At 42.0% G+C, this 19,155-nt stretch overlaps 1 protein-coding gene across 1 annotated transcript in view; it reads left to right on the top strand.

The window, feature by feature from the left end:
• The window catches only part of LOC109973371 (A disintegrin and metalloproteinase with thrombospondin motifs 20), a 72,232-nt gene that overhangs the window by 9,641 nt on the left and 43,436 nt on the right, over nucleotides 1-19,155 (top strand). Inside the window, 8 exon segments of the mRNA XM_020622905.1 lie at nucleotides 3,886-4,139; nucleotides 6,190-6,273; nucleotides 6,893-7,017; nucleotides 7,247-7,287; nucleotides 7,585-7,690; nucleotides 11,162-11,308; nucleotides 14,312-14,453; nucleotides 15,056-15,160. Coding sequence (XP_020478561.1) covers nucleotides 3,886-4,139; nucleotides 6,190-6,273; nucleotides 6,893-7,017; nucleotides 7,247-7,287; nucleotides 7,585-7,690; nucleotides 11,162-11,308; nucleotides 14,312-14,453; nucleotides 15,056-15,160 — 1,004 coding nt within the window.

Raw genomic sequence — 19,155 nt, 5'->3', positions numbered from 1 at the left:
GCGCTGCATGTGCCAATCTGTGTGGCACCAGAGTCTGGCAGAGGCCCTGGCCTTTTCTCAAACTCCCACTGCCTGCCTTTTGGCTTTTTCACCTGCTTCTTTAAAGTAGCTTTCTCACTTACTGTTGCCCTGCAAACAAAAGATAAAGAATTTCTTTTGTCTTTTGATCTGAATGGACTTTTTTTTTTATCCAAGATGATATCATGTATTAGGTTTGTGTAATATGGAGGTTTCCCCTTCAGCCTTAATACTATGTGCCATCAGTTGCCTCAAATTTCACACTGAATGACAGATAATGCAAGCAGCTAATAATATGGTCTGTTGCTCTCTTTGTCATCTGATTTTAAGATGGCACATATTCCAAACCAAACAGGGCTGGGCTGCTATAGACAGTCTATAACTTTAATAGCTACCATGTGTCTGTCTGCCTCAACCCTACTGAACCCAATGTGTTATGTTGTCTCGGGGAAATCCTGCGACAGATTCCAGCTGGGGCTATTTTCTGCCACTGTCTACTGTCTGGGCATTCTTAACAGATGGCAGCTGATTGGAATGGCTAGAATAATGTGAGTGACAGAGACTGACTGCTTGGTGGCATGGGTGACAGTCAGAGGTGAGAGGGTTTGACAGGGGAGCGACAGTTCCCACTGCGGTGGACTAAAGAGAGGCAGTGGCCGGTGAAACATCAGTGTCATCGCCTGCAGCTCTGGTTGTTTATCATCTAAGAAGCCAGACATCACTCAAAACTGCAGACCTGCTTTGGCTATGTGAAGGCAAAAGTACTGTTGAAACTAAATATGGGAGGCGTAATTACAACCATATTGACTATACTGGAGGAACAGTACTTATTAATCCTATGAACTTATCATCCTCCTCTGTTTTATTTAAAGTGTTTGATATATTGAGCTATAGTCACACTTGGTTTCCTTTTTTATTTGATTACAGCATGCATTCACACTTGTGTATATCTTAATTTAAGGGCAGTTCCTATTTATTTAACTTAGATCTTGATTTCCTCACTTTTTATGGCTGCTCCAGATAATCTTCAGCCATTCACTTTTGTCTCTGAACTGAAAATTACATCTAAACTCTGAGAACACTGTAAGCGTGCAAAGCTCACCATCTTCCTGTGAGGTCAAAAGTCATGCCACAGGCTTCTTCAGCAGCAACAATTAGCTGCCTTTGCGTTTTGCTGTCTAGCCATAGAATTGCAGTTAATTGTGCCTCTGCCTGCAGGAATTTCAGTGTGTTCCCCCCTTGAGTTATGTTGTCAGTAAAGCTGCGGTAAGCAGAGTGTCTGACCTCGTATTGAAGCAAGGCACTGCCTATACTCAGTGTCAAGTAAACTGTCTATTTAATTGGCACCTGGGGAATAGGGAGCTTTATCCCACAGTGGGCTATTATAAAAGAATGTTGATTAGTCCAACAATGAAATGTGTGTTCCCTATTGTTGGGCTCTTGGCATTGATACTTTTGACAGAGAACCAAAGGAGAGTCAAGGAGCAGTATGTATGAAGTTGTTCAGCTGCAATGTATGTAGAGACAGCTAAACATGTCATTGAGTTAATAAGTAAACACTGTTCATAATATGTTGCTTTATTTGATTATGTTTTGGCACGGTAGTGAAAAGATTTTTGCAAGTTTACAAGTCAAGAAAGCATCAGAGCAGAAAAGTGAGTGTGGGTATGTACTATGTGCAGAGCCACTGAAATTACATTTGTGCCATGCAGTGCTCATTTTATTGTTCTTTGTTACTGAGAGCTGCTGGAGCTTGGTTTTATAGGTTCATGCTTATGAAGGTTTTGCTAGTGTAAAATGAATTTGAATAGATCACATTTTGATGCCCGGTTATCAGTTCCCAGAGTGTGATGTCATGTCTCTGTGTGTCCAGAGGGTCGAGGCGGTCACCTCTGACTACTCATGGTGTAAGTAACAGCACGCTACCTAGTGAGAGGGGATTTTTAAACCTAAGGTGATTTGGGAAAAGTTGTGTGTGGCTCATCTGCACTGATTCAAAGGCTTTTATAACAGAGACCATGTTTTCTCCTCCTCCTCCTCCTCATTTCTTTTTCATCTCACACTTGCTTGCTCTCAGTCTTAACACCAGTTTAAGTAGATGTACACACTCTTCTGTGCTTTGATAATCCCTTTGATGTTTGACCATCTGCAGTGATGAGTCTGTTTACGGAGTTTAGTGTGGTGGGCTTGGGCCCGTAGAGATTTTTCCTGATAAATACAAAGCTCTGTTCTGGCCCAGCTGCTTGGACTGTGTGCATGGGCAAAGACAGGATTGGCGCTGACTTTGATACTGGCACTGACATGGGGCTGAGCCTTATGGCAGCAAGTGCTGTGCGCCATTGTGCCAGGGAGTCACGCTCCGCCTCGTGTGCCCACTGGGGGCATCGCTCGAATAATCTCAGAGCGCTCAGCAAGGGTTTTTTTGGCTTTTCTTTGACCTAGACACAATCTCTCTCTGTCTGACTGTCTGGAAAGATTGAGTGTCTAGAAGACAATGACACTGTTCACTATAATCGAGTTATCAAAAGAGGAAGTACTCAAAACTATGCTCGGCTTGTAAACACTGACAGTCATCTAATTACTGAAGGTCATTTAATGTTTAATTTATTTTCTTGCTTTCTCTAAATTGTTCAGTCCTATAAGTATCCATGTTTTCTTCAATGCAACATAAAACATTGCAGAAGGCTGTCTGTAAAAAACTTTCCACCATTTTTCATACTGGGGCACCACATTTCAGTTGATGGAAAGTAAATATCAGATTGTGCCTTTACAATTGTTGTGTCTGAGTGTTTACATGATTTACCATCCACCCCTGCTACATGTATCTGGCACTTTGTCCAGTGCCTGCTAATTTACATCTTCCACCACCAGCCGAGAGAGAAACTACTGTAAGCAATCTTTCTTCCACATGTGGCAGATATGCAGCCATTGCCAAATCTGGACAGCTCAATGACCTGTGTGCTATACTTGTGCCTTAAATGGGCCGTTTCAGCAGTAAAAGAACTGGAAATCCACCCAATGCTAATAAATTACTGCTCTTGGCTGAAACAGTTTGACATTCGGATCATGCAGCAGATTTTTGACGTGTTTATCATTAAGTTGATAAATGCTGAAGGAGACTTTTCTTGACAAAAATCAATCATTTCAGTATGAGATGGTTTGCTGGTGAGTAACAGACCTACTCTGCAGATGTGTGTACTAAACAAAATGACCATCTGGAGCCTCATCTGTTCCTCTGCCTGTGCCTGCCTCTGTCAGGCTGCAGTCTTAGAAAACATCCCAGTCATTATATGTATGTGTAATTAGGTTAGCATCAATCTTAACCTGTACAGATCCCTCTTTTACCTTCCTCTAATCAGACAAACTCTTCATGCTTTTCTAGTGTGTGTCTCTGCCTCCGTATACCTCTTTTAACTTCATGGTTAAAATGTAACTTCCTGGTGAAGGAATGTCTCACTCATAGCCAACTCAACACATGCAGTTCAGCTGAGAGAGTGTCAGTGAAGTATTTGCAGAATATGGCTGTCTTGTTCCTTTCCCCCCATCTGAGGCTGCTGTTGAAGTTATTGATCTCAAGTACATAAATGGAGTCATTTCAATCTGGTGTTAATATGTCTGATTTGTTGTTATGGCTGTTTTCCTTAGACGTTTGGCATGTGTCTGTTTTTTTATTGGAATTCAGCTAAGCAAAAACTGGTGGGTCATAACTGTAGATGTACTATACTTTATATCGTGAAGTGGTGGATGTTCGCTGTGGAAGAATCTAAGTGGTTGATAATCTGGTTCTGGCATGATCCAAAGATTTAAATGCTGATGAATCAGTTGAAAACATGATCACCAACACATAGTTTTTCTTTCTTACAACAGAGGACTCCAAGAGGCCACTCACTTTTGACAGCAGGAGAAATATGGGAGAAGAGCGGGACTCTCTCAGAGCCACTATAGACGATCAACACATTTATGGCAACAACTCCACCAGCACACACTCCAGGTCCCCACGCAGACGCAAACGTTTCCTCTCCTATCCCCGCTACGTTGAGCTGATGGTGACAGCGGACGCCAAAATGGTGCATCAACATGGACACAACCTAGAGCACTACATCCTAACAATCATGTCAGTAGTAAGTAAAATAATATTTCTAAAAAAAAGTTTGCCATATTGTTAAAGATGTTTTTATTTTGTTCAGTATAATCAGATGATTTGATGTGATCTTGTGGTTTTGCTTGCACCGTTTATTCAAGTGATGTATTTGCGACAGCTGTCTCATAACTCTCTGCACACCATGACTCTTAGTTTATACAGTACTTGATAAAAATAGATGATGCAATATAGTGAATAAGCTTAAAAAACTCCCTCTGTTTTTGATTTCTGGCTCTTTGTTCCCCTCAAGTTCAGCACTGTCAACAGCATGAATTTGCATTTCAAAGTTCACCAAAGGTGAATATGACTGAAAAAGATTTGCCTCGACTTCTGACGCACGTTTTGTCCCTATAAATGCAGTTCTATCTGTGGATTATCTGCTGTTATAAGAAATTCTGTTTAGCTTCTTTGCAAAGTGGCAACAATCAGACTGACACCTCAAACTTAAGGCAAATAATACCAAACTATCCCCATGCCAAGATAAGGGAGGTAATAAAAGACTTTTTTTAAAATTCAGGTCAACAAAGCCTTAAAATGTGTACGAAAATGTTGCTGCATCAGCCCGAACGGACCAGTCAGTTGGTAAAATCCTGTTTCAGCACCTTCATACCTTAATGAGCCCCCATATCTGACCAGAAACACTGACTGGTAATAAAACCAGTAACACTATGATTGACTGGGTCTGCATATATTAAAGTGTTGGGGGAGTCTCTGTGTCCAAGTATGTTATCATTTGTGCAGATCTGTGTGTTCCTTCTGTTGTCTCTCACCGGTAGGATAGACAGAATGCTGAAAACACTGATTAACTTATAAAGGAGTAATGATTGTCAGTGGAGTGGTACAGTCAGTGGTAACTGCACTGGGCCAGATGAACTGTTCGATCATGCTCATGTCAGCAGACCAATGGTGCAGGCAGAAACACACTTTATTCCTTTCACAGACTTTTATTCATTTTATTTTTGTCACAATTTAACCGAACCAGGCAAAATATGACAGAGCAGTTCTAAGCAGCACAGAGAAATATACCAAGTCTGATCCATTGGGTTGATCTAAGGGAGATTTTTTAGGTATTGACCATGCTGATGAAGTGCCCGATCGCATTACATATGGTATATTGACAAATAAGTATTTGTGTGTGTTTACTGTTGCAATTTCTGATTTTTATGACATAGCAGATACAGCGGATGAAAAGTAGCTGGTGTCTTTTCTCTGAAAATACAAAGTTTTTCAGAAGCCACCATTCCAAACGCAGCTTTCTGAATATTAAAAAAACTAAACTTGAATTAAGTTTAATGACATATGATAGCTTCTGAGCTTTAGCTAGCTAGCTGAATACAGAAGATACTGTAGTGATCAATGTATGCAGCAGTCCTGCTCACTTTTGGTACTTGCACTAATCACACAATATCATTAATTGGGCAAGAGCAGAGAAAACAAGGTTGTGTGTCACTAAGAGCAAGCAAAGACAGGCTCCTTTGGGCACTCTAGATGGGCCTGGGCCATGTTTGCCTCCTCCCTGGCTAAGACGAGTTAAATGTTTATAGTGGGCTAATGAGTTCCTGTCAGGAGGCCGCACACGGCCTCAGGGGACTGCTGGCCAACCATTGACTGGGGTGCATGAGAAAAGCAAGGTGGCGCGGAGGGAAAAAACTACCAAAGCTATGTTTTGCTGTCTTCACAAAGAGGCTCTGAGCTTGAGCGTTGCTGAAGTTTCACATTTGTTGCTGGATCCAGGTTTTAGTTTTTTTTTGTTTTTTTTTTTGCTAAGTTCTGTGGGGGGATTGTAATTAGTTTTAATACCCTATTGATTAAACCTACCCTGAAGGAGACTTTTTTCTTTTGACTTCAATGAACTGTTGCCATTCTGATTAAATCCTATGGAACTTTAAAAAAAAAACAATTGCTGTATGTTCTCATTCCAAATACTGAGTTAAGGGGAAAAACTGCCTTCCATACTGTCTCAGTCTGTGCTCAGGTTCAGGTTAGTGGACTTTTGCATTTTTTGTCTGTGTGTTTTGTCTTTATTACAGGTAGCAGCAGTGTACAAGGACCCCAGTGTAGGAAACCTCATCAACATCATGATTGTCAAGTTAGTCATCATCCACAATGAACAGGTGAGTGTGGGGTCCTGAATGTTGCCTGTATCAGTGTGTCCAGTGTGGCTGACGTCAGTGCAGGTGTCCCTGGCCTTTTCACTGTGGGGCCTGTTTGAAAGGACACTGCCTTCCTTGTGGATCTCAAGTCTCAGGAGAGCTCTGCATAGAAAACAAACATTACTATAGTGAGGCAGCGAGCCACCTGCACACGAGATGTGCCTGAAGAGGCTCACTGTAGTTTGTTTGGCCACTGCAATTGATTCTTACATATAGATGAAATTTTGGTAATCTTCAAGGATCACCATCTAGGAGTGTGTAGTGATGCGTTACACTACATGCACACTAGGTTGGTGGAAAGAGCTAAATGTTTTCTGTTTGCTTGTGGTCTAACTCAAAGACAAGTAGTTGACATGATTTTGTCATGGGCTCCTCATGTTTAACCCACCCTAACTATGCCATTCTTGCCAAAGACCACAATATCCACATCTACAGCAGAGTGAGTAAATGTTGCCATGACCAACAGTCATAATGGACAAAAAGAAGAGAATTAGCAAGGTGGCCCTTTAATCTGAGATACTACTTAAATCAACCTTATGTATATCTGTTGTCATCCTCATTTGTCTTCCGTCCCAAACAGGAAGGGCCCACAGTGACCTTCAACGCAGCCACGACTCTCCACAACTTCTGCACGTGGCAGCAGAGCCAAAATGTTCAGGATGACAGCCATCCCTCTCACCATGACACAGCACTCCTCATCACCAGGTACACACTCAGCTCTAGAGCTGTACCCGAATAAGGAGTTTGCCAGTTGACTGTCAGTTGGCTCTTCAGTGCGACTATTTGACTATTTGTTGTTTTTTTTTCTTTAATTGACTCGACCTTTAGGGGGCAGCCCTACTTATCTCCCATCCTCACTTTGAAAGCAAATCCACATTTCCCAAGCAACTGTCCTATTTAAAAAGGGGTAACAACATTGTTTTTTTTCTTTCAGGGAAGACATCTGCCGTGCAAAGGATAAATGTGACACATTAGGTAAACCTTTGCCTTTCTCTTTGCACAAATATCCCCACCTCAAAAGTCCCTTTCACTGAACCTTCCACTCTTTTTTCCATAGCTCATAAACTGTGCAGTAATATGTTTATAGCAAGCTGTCAGCTAATAATATTAGAGTGGAAGAACAGAGTGGTAGAAATGGAAGGAGGGAGGGCGAAGGGAGTCGATGGCAGTGCTTAATCTCTCCTATGGAACAGAAGTTTGATGGTTTACTCGCCTTTAACACTCAACTCTATGCAACTCTGTGTTTGTTTCTGTGTGTATGTGACCCTTTAGGGCTAGCGGAGCTGGGTACCATGTGCGACCAGTACAGGAGCTGCTCCATCAGTGAGGAAAATGGAATTAGTGCCTCCTTCACCATTGCTCATGAGCTGGGTCATGTGTAAGTTACAGCACAAAACCTGTAGCAGCAACCCCGCCCCATGCTTAACCCACACACACACACAGAGTACCCTATCTCACCCCTCACAGCCAGCCTGGACCAACAAAAGCCCTCTTATCAAGAGACATAGGGTGCAGCAGACACAGGTGCAAAACATAATAAAGTGAAACCTTGACTTTTTAATAACATTCCAACTTATAATACCTTAGTATACAGCTCAAGAAGTTAACCCTGTATGTCTCAGAGATTTGTTTGAATGGATACAGCTTTAAAAAAATATATAAATAGGGTTAAAATATTTTGGAGCTTCTCTAATCACTAAATACAGTAAATCCAATGAGCTCTTGAAAGTGGCATGGACAGCTTTATCAGACAGTAAGAGATGTCAAGAGCTGATACTAGTTATCAATATCAGCACCAATTCAGGCATTTTTCACAGGATCAATATCGGCCAGAATAAAGCTGATTCATTTCTGATCGGTATTTAGAAGTACAGTCTTGTATTTGAGTGCAATTACTTGCATTTTTGAGTCACGCAGCTCAGTCCATCTGTCTACACTGCCTGTGTGTGGGCTGGCATATCACTGGCATCGCTGCAACCTGAAGCCTATTTGTAGTTTCAGGTCTATTTTTTTGGGAGCTATGCATAAAACCTCTCCACAGAATCTACCACAACTATGAAAGCTCGCTGGTTCCAACCAGAACTCCACCAAACTAGAGAAATAGATGAAGCAAAAACAGTTAAAACACATAATCTGTCATCTACAGTATTACATCAAACCTACTGAACATGCAGTTCTTTTAAAAGTGTGTGTGATTTTTATTTGCTGCATTTTACCATGGGTTGGATACACTGCTTGCAGGTGTAGCCAGTAATTCCATCATTGTCTGTTATTTGTTGGAGTTTTGGGCTGCAGTTTTTTTTTTCCAAAGTGTCTCTGTAGGATCCTCCTTTTGTCAATGCAGCGTTATAAAACTGTCAAATATTTATTGTAGCCTTTCTGTAGGTCAGCAAGTATCGGATCAGAATCTGTATTGGTAGACACTTAATATTAAAGGAACCGTATCTGAATCGGGGCAAAACAAAAACAAATTGGATCCCTAGTAAATATTCCCTTCTGTACTGGGGAGATGACTTCCCTCTTTGAAATATCAACCCCCAAAGCCTGATAACAAAAACCCTGAAGATGTCACAATACCATCATTCGTGATTTGTGATGCGTTTGTCTGTTACCTAGTGTGATGAAAACTAGTTATTAGTACCACAACACCCCTGTCTGCCAGGGAGTGTTTTCACAACAAGCAAATATTGCCACGTCTGAAGTGAATAAAAGACTTGAATGAATGATCTTTATCCGAATGAACAAATCAAAACACATGATGTTATTACTCATGTTTATTCTAGACATCCACCTGAGGCAAAATGATGGTAAATCAGTCATTACTGGCTCTTTCCTGTTATCCCATTTAGCTCATTTAAATATGGTGTAATTTAAGATGTGTTGTTAGTCTTAGGTCTGACACTTAATGCACTGGTTGTCTTTTCACATGAACACCTTCTTTTCCATCTCAAACAGATCACTAATACATTTAAAGAAGAAAGTATCTCTCTTCTTCTCTGTTCTTTCTTTGTGCCCACCTCCCTCAGGGTATAACTGTGAAAGTGAATGAGAGATTTTCTTTCCGGTCTGCTTGTCCATTTGTGTGGATGGTAAAAAGGACCAGTGTCAGAGTGAGACACTGGGTAAGAATGAAAGACATTCTTCAACCTCCTCTGTCCCGCTCACACATTCTTCCAGTGGAGACTTCGGTCCAGAGAAGCAGCCAGATGGATGTGACTATGCGCCTCGTGCTTTATGCTAAAGTTCAAACAGCTGGAGGCCCAGTTGGCTCTGCTCCCTGGCGTGGTTAATTGCTACGTTCACAGGCGTGAGCTCTGGAGAGTGTTTACGTTCTGGGAAATCCAGTGTCAGGTAGTGGGAGTCAGAGAAGAGCACACAGATTAAGGAAAGCTTTAGATTAATGGATAGGAGGCCTTTCTCAGGTGACTGCGGGATGTGTGATTACCAATAGCCATCAGGAGGATTTTCAGGTGAGGCAGTGTCACTTGATAGCTGTTCAAAGGTGACGCATACAAGGATTTGACACATTTGGTCATTAGATGATGACAAGGCTGCAAATGTCTTAGATCACAAAGAAATTTTTGAGACATAGATATGTCATTAGAGTCTGGTGCCGAATACAGACTCTTTTTTTTTTATATCTTAAGAAATATAAAAGGCTACGCATTTTATATTATCCTGATCACTGCAGTTTATCAAGCTGGCTAAATGGATAAATTACTGGGATTTCTTTTGTGGAGGATTAGATGTAAAGGAGCTACAGTAGATGTGTAACTCCCTGATAGTGCAGGAATTCGATTTTCTTAATGTTCAGTGCACACTGTGTTCTGTCTGCGTTAGTGCTGACAAAGATGGTTCCTGCAGGCTGTGCTGTTTGCTGTGACTCTTCTGTAAAGTCAGTCTGCAGGACGACTTACTCTTGCTGTTATTTATGGCCATTCCAGCACATAAATTTGTTTATCTATTGCTGAAGGTCAGTCCAGAGGGTTGACAGTATGGTATAAAGGGTAAAAGAGCTTCATGTAAAAGTGAGTGGGATTAAGAGGATTAGTGGAGGTGGTACTCTCTCAGTGACTTCTCTAATGATCTTTGTTGTTGCCAAACAGAGAGACATTAAACTGTCTGATTTATGAACTAGTTGAACTAGTACTGGTTGTACCCATCTTAGACTTCAAGCCAGTATCCACATTAGTAGTCTTTGTTTGCAAATAGAGTTTCAGCTGGATTTGCTATCATCACCATCAGCCAACAGCCTGCTTTGTGTGTATGGAGTTCATTACTGTGCCAGAGACTTAATTAATCCCTAGGTGTTTGCCTTCAGGCCCTCGGCCTGTGTAGGTCGGGCCTCGTGCCAGCCGTGCTTGGTCTTGTTTGTGTATGAACTGACCCTCAGCTGCAGCCCAAGGCCCAGCACTGGCACACATCCAGTTGTAAACATCTCAGACATCCTACAGCTGCATGGGATCCTGTGTGTATAAATGCATGTACACGCTTGTGTGTATGCACTACATGTATGTATGGTTATACGCCAAACTGCAGCACAAATTTATTCTGTAAACTTTTGAGAGATAGCAAATAGGGCCTGTAAGGGCCTTTGAAAGTGAAAAAGAGATACAAACATAGTGCAGAGTGTGTGGCTTTGCTCACAGATCTGTCTGTGGCTGCATCTGTGTGTGGCGGCCCACAGAAATACTGTGGGGGGGATCCCCTGTTAAAAACGGCTGAATGTAAATCTCGTGACATTTATCCTTCTTGCTATGACTAAGCCATTAAGCATCTGATAATCACTGTGTGGGTGTTCCTTATAGGTTGTCCTTCTCTCCACCTCTTTTTTCTCCATCTGCACCAGGTTCAACATGCCGCATGATGATAACCCAAAGTGTCGTGAGGCAGGCATGAAACACCAGTATCATGTCATGGCTCCTACCCTCAACTATGACACCAGTCCCTGGTCGTGGTCCAAGTGCAGTCGCAAGTACATCACAGAGTTTCTGGAGTAGGTATCTCCATCTCTCTTTTCCAGTTGTAAACTGATTATAATGAAAACAATCAACAGGTTCTTTTTGTGGCAGAGAGAAAAATATCTCTCCCCCTCTTGGCCAGCTAAACAAATTGCTTCTCCATCTCTCACAGCGCTTTGTGGACAGGTCACTGCAATGTAAACTGTGTGGAGTTGTTATTGCCTGGTGTTGAAAGAGTATTTCCTGTTTGAATCTGGGGGTCTTCCTCTGCTGACCTGACCGATGGATCTTGTGCAGCCGCTCTCAGCTGTCTCTCCACTTAGACAAAGCCCTGCTGTCAAGATGCTGAGCAAACAGTAATCTGGTCATTAGCCTGCTTTCCACATTAAAATTTGTAACATGGGGCAACAGCTCATTCACCAACTCCCAACCCAGTAACCATGGCCACCGATTCTGGAGAAGGGCTTAACTCTATGATAGGAAATGCCAGTTATAATTAGATCTCCCCTGGACATGACCCTTTAATCTTTGCCTCTTTTCTTCTGTTAATTGTTGGAGGCCTTGACAAAAGACAGTCTTGTTAAGCAGACGTCTTGAGAGAACAGTGCTGGGCAGCACCTCATATGAAGTTTAAAGGTTGCACTTCACATAGTTTCCAGCCAGCAATGACCTCAACATTGAGTAGTCGGAACATTCAGCTAAAAATGAGGACAGTCTCTGTCAGTCTCTTTATTATTTGGACCGGTCCGTGTCAGCTGTGTTAGGATTCTGTATGTGGCTGATTGCTGCATAAAATCCCTGAAGCAAATGGTGTAAATGTCAAATGTATTTGTGGTAAACTTTGTAATTAACCTATGATAAACATGTGAGCTATACTGTATAATAAACAATGCAGATTGGTTCAGGCATGTGAGCCATACCAGTGGGAAAGGCCCTTAGAGTGTAGTCTAAGTGCCTTTGAATTCTCTTCCCAGCCAACAATGAGGAGCATTGATTCGCACCAGTGCCTCTCCTGCTCAGAGGGATGGCCTGGTCAAGTACATCAATGTTTTGACTGCCCATTTTCCCCGAAGAGCAAATTCAATCTTCACTCTGCTACGAGTTTGAAAAACAATAGCCTGCGCCACTTCTCAGCTATCTCTTTTCGAAAGGTTGTCCCTCTTATCTCACAGCTGTAATAATGTGGACTGAACTCCAGCATCTGAAGGCGGATGAAAAGTGTCTTGCTGTTGTGCGGCAATATTAAGTGTCAACTGTGGCATAAAGCGACCATTCATTCCCTCTCTGACACTGTGCCGTTTGATTTAAACCTCAAAATCCAAATATAAAAGTTAAATACAAATCCCTGACTGATGTGGCCGTTGAAACCACACAATCATTAGTAGTGGGCAAGCACCATCATTTTCCATTACACACCTCAAAAATAAGCCTAACCACTCTTAAAAATCCCCACAGGAAATGATTTTTGAATACTTATTTCAATCCTTAAAATAAAATCAAGATGGATCTTATGTAATGTATGCTGCTCCAAATTAAACCCAGTCTCTGTCATTATCTTGCTCTACATCATACAGTAATTGGCACAGATGTGACGGTATTGCTGAAGTTTACTTGACACTGTTCGATCAAACACTGAACAGTGATATGCTGTCATTCAGCTCTCGACATCAATAAACGTCTTGCACTGTCTGCTGAGGGAAACAGCATGGTGTACATGGACATTGCTATTTTTTAGTCACATATGACAAGCACACAACAGCCAACTATTTGTCATCTTATAAAAAAAAACTCACTTTCAAGTTTCCCAGTGGCTGCCAGGTGTGGAATCTCATGTGGTGCCAGAGAGGAATTCCTCAGACTCACACTGCTGCTGTTCTTTAATTAAAAAAAGGTAGATGTTTCTTTTTTAAATGACCACAGTGACCCTTTCTCCCTCTGTCTGTCTGTCTTGGTCTTAATAATCATTCCATCAGGTTCCAGGACAGTGATTAGACAGATGGCCAGCTGTTGAAAGATGCTGTAATGTGGGACTGTCTGTGTGATTCCTTGACAGGCTGCTCCATAGTTTCATTCACATTATCCTCTACTGTAGGCTTATTCTTCCTCCTTTGCAATCATTTTCCTGTCGCCCAGCACAGTTTGCTGCAGTTTCTTACATTATTGCTGTAATGGAAGATGAATGAAACAAAGTGAGTAGAGCTCAGGATAATCCTGTGTAATTATTGGCCTGTCACATCAGCTGGTGCTGTACGAAGCAGGTGTTTTAGCAGCTCAATTCAGAATGAAATTTGTCAGTGCCGTGCAGATGTGCAATTACACATGTATACATGTCTCATCTGCCAGTTTCCTTTTTCAAAAGTAAATAAAAATGAAGAGATCCTTTGAAGCTGGGCTCGCTATGCCAGCATGTTTGACAAGTAGGGCCTTTCCACAACTGCAAAGGCTGATTTTCCATGCAGTGTCCAGTGCATACATTCAGTCCAGCTGTGCTTTTGTTGACTGTGTTGCTGTGTTGTGGGTCAGGGTGTGGCTGATATACAGCACAATTTGTCATTATACTGCAGTGCTGGTGCTGGGAATGAATTCTGCAACCTAATCGAGGTGCTTTAAATTCTCTTGTTTTCTTTCGAACACACCCAATACATACACCTTGGATAAAAATATGGTCGGCATGCAGATCCTTTTCAGTCTGTATTAAAACAGTGGTACCTGGTTCCAGTTTCATAGTGACAGCATTTACTGTATTACTTACTTCGAGGGGAAGTGGTATCAGTCTGTGTGTTGGGTAACTTTACAGACCACCCACTGGGAAAAACACATCAGAGAATGATCACACACAATGACACTACTGTGCTTTTAGAGCATGAAAAAGATGACATGCATAGATGTTTTTGGGGTCAGAAAATGCTGGATTATCCTGAGGATTTTCATACCATGAAAGGTTGCCTTGTGCATGTGTGTACACTGTGCATTTGGTTATGCACAGACTCTTATGATTTTGTGTTTCCTTTTAATTTATTCTTACTTTTTTCTTTTAGCACCGGCTATGGGGAATGCCTCCTTGATGAGCCTGTGGGCAGGACGTATGAGCTGCCCACCCTCCTCCCTGGTCAAATCTACAATGCCAACAGACAGTGTGAACTGATGTTTGGACAAGGTTCCCAAATTTGTCCCTACATGGTAAGTTGACTTGCTATCAAAGCAAACAAAACCACAGTGAAAAAGTGAAGAATTATAACTTTGAACACAGCAATTATCCATGTTGTCCAACAAATATGAAACTATAGTTGGTTCATTGTGCGTAGTTTTTAGCCCTTTTTAGTGTAATATAAGGTGGAGTAATTTAAACTGTAAATATCCCTGAGGATAACATAACATGCATTTTAATAAGATACGAAGATCCAGATTAGCTCGGCCTATTGTTGAGTACAGAGCCACCAATTAAAACCTGATACTGGGTCATTAAAAATACATCTTGCACATGTCTTGGAAGCAATGAGGCACAAAAGGAAGTGACAGATCCCCACCACTTAGACTGAAATATTGTTGAAGAAACCACTAAACACGCATCACACATGCTTCCTCCCACAAGAAGAAAGGCACTATACAAGGAATGGCAGTTAAATTCTGTTGTCAACTCAACAAGTCAGTGATTTAATTAGAAGGTCTTTAATCACAGGTGTACTGCTTCGTGCTTGGAGAATGTTCTCACACTACTGAGAAGCTCTTTTTATATTTAGCCAAAAATGATTAATTGCTAGTGTTTGGTTTCTTTCCCACAGGAGCAGTGCAAGAGGCTGTGGTGTACGAGTGCAGAAGGGGATCACAAAGGATGCCGCACACAGCACATGCCACTGGCTGATGGGACTGACTGTGGACATGGAATGGTAAGTCGGACCACTTGTGGTGGGGTGTTGAGGTGATGTTGGAGTTATCAGAAGAGCTGCAGTCTGCAGTTTTTGTGAATGATTTACAGTAGATCCCTTTAGTGCGAGGTGAAAAGGACAACACTTATTGTTATGAAATTACAATAAATGAGAATGCAGCAAAACGTAATGATCAAGCAGAAATAATTGAAAAGCACAATCTTTGATTGTTAGAGGTCAATCCCACTCAAAAACCTTTTAGAAGCTAATATCTCTGCATTGCTGCCAGTGTTGTTCAATGAGTCTGGGTCATAGGAGGCTTCAGCTGCACTTCTCCACATTAAGACAAGTTTTGGAGCAGATTTCTACAACACAAAATATTTGAAAAACGTTACATACTGTAGCTTTAAGTAGAAACTGACATACCAAAGTGTTTTCTTCACTTCTTGCATAGCTCAATGAAATGCATCTGTATCTCAAATAAGAAACTCCTTATTCTTTGTTATTTGCCATTGGATTGACAAAAAGAATTATCCTGATACAATAAAGCTCAGCCATCTGGTACTTGAAGCATGGTAAGAAAAACGCAATGACATATTTGCAGCTACCATGAAACCGGTCTGAGTTATCTTTAACCCCAAATACACATTAGATTTAAATATTTCTTTCAGATTCCCATATAGAAACAATAAATGTATTTCATCCTGTTCTCTGCTTTGCTAAAGCTGGCCTGCATTTTGGACAAAATACAGCACTAACACAAGCCAAACCTCCCATGCAGCGCTGCTTTGAATCCTAATGTCTTTTCCTTCTGGTCTACTTCTTCTACAAAGAAACAGGAATAATTTATCATGAATTACTCTCTTTCTAGCATTCTGGTTGCAGAAACCAATGTAAATGTGATCAGGTGATGACCCTAGTTAGAAACTTGATGCTGTACCCTCGTTGTTGTTATGGGGCCCCAGACCCCCATTAGCCTTCATGTTCTCTCACTCTGCTATGCTAATTAGGGCTGAGATGGCGGGTCAGTCACTGAGGATACATGGAAAGAAGGGCAGCAGGGGAGAGGTGCAGAAAAAGAAAGAAAGAAAGAGGAAATAAAAGAGAGACAGAGGGGGTGAAAAAGAGGGAGAGAAACTCTTGAGAGGGAAAGGTGAAGATGTGGGCTCTTTAAAAGAGGATACCGCCCACCGTTCACAGTTGAGTCACCTTGTTTTGAACCCATGACCCCTAAACCTTTTTAAAAGGCGGGTGAGTGGGTCAGTGGTCAGACCGTAACAGAGCCTCGGCTGAGCCCAGCCAGTGCTCTCACAAAAGACTTCACATCAGTGATTCTGCAGAGCAAGAGGCGGGAGAAGAGCAGGGTGGAGGAGGGCGAGGAGGAGGAACAGGAGCATGATGATGTGGTGGGTTGGTGTTTAGCATTCCACACACGCAGAAGAGGGCGAAGGTGGGGTGTGCGCTCTCCTTAATCTTCTGCCCTTCAGGAGTCTTTTTTTTTTCACTGTGAGCCCGTGTAAGTCTTATATCCCTTATATCCTTTCATCTGGCTCAGTCTCCCTCCTCACCATGTTAGGTTCTACATCAGCCCTGTCCAGCGAGGAGAGGTTAATAGAGGATAGCTAACATCTTAATCCAACTACAACAACTAAACAGTAATGGCCCTGGGACTCTAGCTCCCATACTTCTCTCAGCCTGTGTGTGGGAGGAAACGTGGAGGAGACACAATGTTGGTTTAATCACAGCAAGTGGTTTGGTTTAACAAGCTGCAAACCCTTAAATTAACATGAGCTGACTTAGATTAGAATAGACGTCTGGTGTTTATTGGAAACCTGTAAACACTGATTTGATAATTTGCAAGGTATGTTTACTGTGTTTATTGTAGTTTAGTGAACATTTGCTAATTTAAACTAAACACTGGAAAGTGATGACTTGATGATGGCCTAAGATGAAAAACTAACCTAATAATTATGACAACTTCTTCTGAAGGAGCCATGACTTCACTTAAAAACACAAATTCCAACTTCAAAGTGGTGCTAGATTTAAAGTCAAGGGATCCCCAAAGTCATTAGTGTTCACCTTCTGAGCACTATGAAGGTCTGCAGAATTCATTTCAGTACACCCAGCATTGAGAGCCTTCGATCTGGACCGACTAACTGTTTCTTTCATTTCTTTGTGTGTTTGAGTAGTGACACCATCTTTGTAGTGATGAGGTCCCAGGTTCATCACCATGCAGGAGGCTTGTTTGAAGTAGCATGAGTTGGGGGGGGGGCTGAACCAACACTCACCTGCCCATACAAAAGCACTTTTATGTGGTATTTCTGTGTGCGCACTAGTAAGTTTGTGTTCATCCTTATGCCAGCCTCAAAAATCTGATAATCTGTAAACCCAGATAATTTTATTGTCAGTACTGTATTGTTCTTTTTATCTCTTTGTGCCTGTCTTGTATTCCTTCACTCTGTGTTTCTTTATCTCTTTTCCCTGACATGTTTAAATGTACTGCATTTATCAAACATTTTTACCACTTCTCCTGACCCTGTTCTCATTCTTTCTACAAAGTTATGCGGTTCAAGTCTGAGGCTTTAGGGGGTCTTGGGTCAAGCTCCTGGCTCTGAGGTGTCTGCCAGAGCCTGGGAGGCTCTGGAGGATTACAGTCATGGCCTCTATGGGGGAAAGTTAGCAGCATATCATAGTTAACAACTTTAAAAAACAGATGCAGACAGAGACAAAGTGGTTGTGATATTGTAATGAAGAGCACCAAGACTTTAATGGAATTAACACACACACAGAATAGTGGCGGCTAGGATAGGATGGTAGGTAAAGAGTGGGTACATGTATGATGACTTACACAGCTAAGTGATCATGACAAAGTCAATAGAGTGGCCAAGGGCAAAGCAGTTCACCCTAAACCAGGCTAGTAAGGGCAAACAGTTAAACAAAGGGCAAATGCTGCAGGTTGGGAGGAGGCTACTGACCAGAACCAGAGAAAAAACAAGAGTTCATTCAGAGGTAGGCCAATAGTTAAAACAAAGGGCAGACCACTGACCATATATCAGGAGAAAGAAAGGTCCAAACACGGTAAACTTGAGTAATCCAAACTGGCTGGAAATCTCAGAATCAGAAACCAGTTCAGCCATTAATGAATACTGGAAGGTCACAAAGATGTTTCCTCAGCAGCAGTCTGGCAGTGAATGAGAGCTGACTTATGGCTTAAATACAGAATGGTGAGTGAGGACGCAGCAGGTGGGAAACAGCGGGAAATGAGACACAGCAGGTATTATCTTAGCAACTGCAGATTTTCTTAATCTTTTTTGTTAGTCCAAAGCCGCATCATCTCTTGTAAAAAGTACACCTTTCTTGGCTGTCACCTCTTATGTCTGTGTTGTCTGAGGAGTTATGAAACAAAGTTGTGATGGCATCGGGTAATTGAGATCAGTGCCCATAAAAGTGAGAGAGAGGCATATCCTCTAAATGCATACAACCTAACTGAAACAAGGCACTGCATGGTTTATCAGTGGTTTTCTCCTCTTGTGTTTCTTCTCCTCTGACTGTCTCTGCTTCATCACTTCTTCCTCTTTCCTTCCTTCCCTTGTTCCCTTGCTGCTGCTTAACAGGTCCTCTCACAGGCTGCTTGCATGAGTAATATTGTCACATGACCTCTCGGTGGCACGTCTGTCATCTGGTTCAGTGGGCCATGCCTAACGGGGGTATCCCGTCACTTTTTTGTCTATAAATACTGCCACCACCTCCACCCTCTCTTCTCCTGCTCCCTCTCTTTTCGGTCCCTCTCACTCTGTCCTGCTTTTATGTGTGTGTGTGTGTGTGTGTGTGTGTGTGTGTGTCTTTTTGTGTCTATGCATGTGGATGCTCTTGAGTCATATGTGTGTAGAATTACCTCCCTCTAAGAGTAGATTATTGGCCAACCAACACGGTCAATGAACACCTGTCAAACCAAAGCTGAGGAGCGCTTGGGCCTGTAGCCACATCCCCACCCTTTGAAGGTTTCTGCTCCACTT

Source organism: Monopterus albus, unplaced genomic scaffold (assembly GCF_001952655.1).
Source record: "Monopterus albus unplaced genomic scaffold, M_albus_1.0 scaffold7.1, whole genome shotgun sequence".
Classification (NCBI taxonomy): Eukaryota; Metazoa; Chordata; class Actinopteri; order Synbranchiformes; family Synbranchidae; genus Monopterus; species Monopterus albus.
The sequence above is the reverse complement of the archived record's forward strand: the minus strand, read 5'-3'. Positions and strand labels throughout refer to the sequence as shown.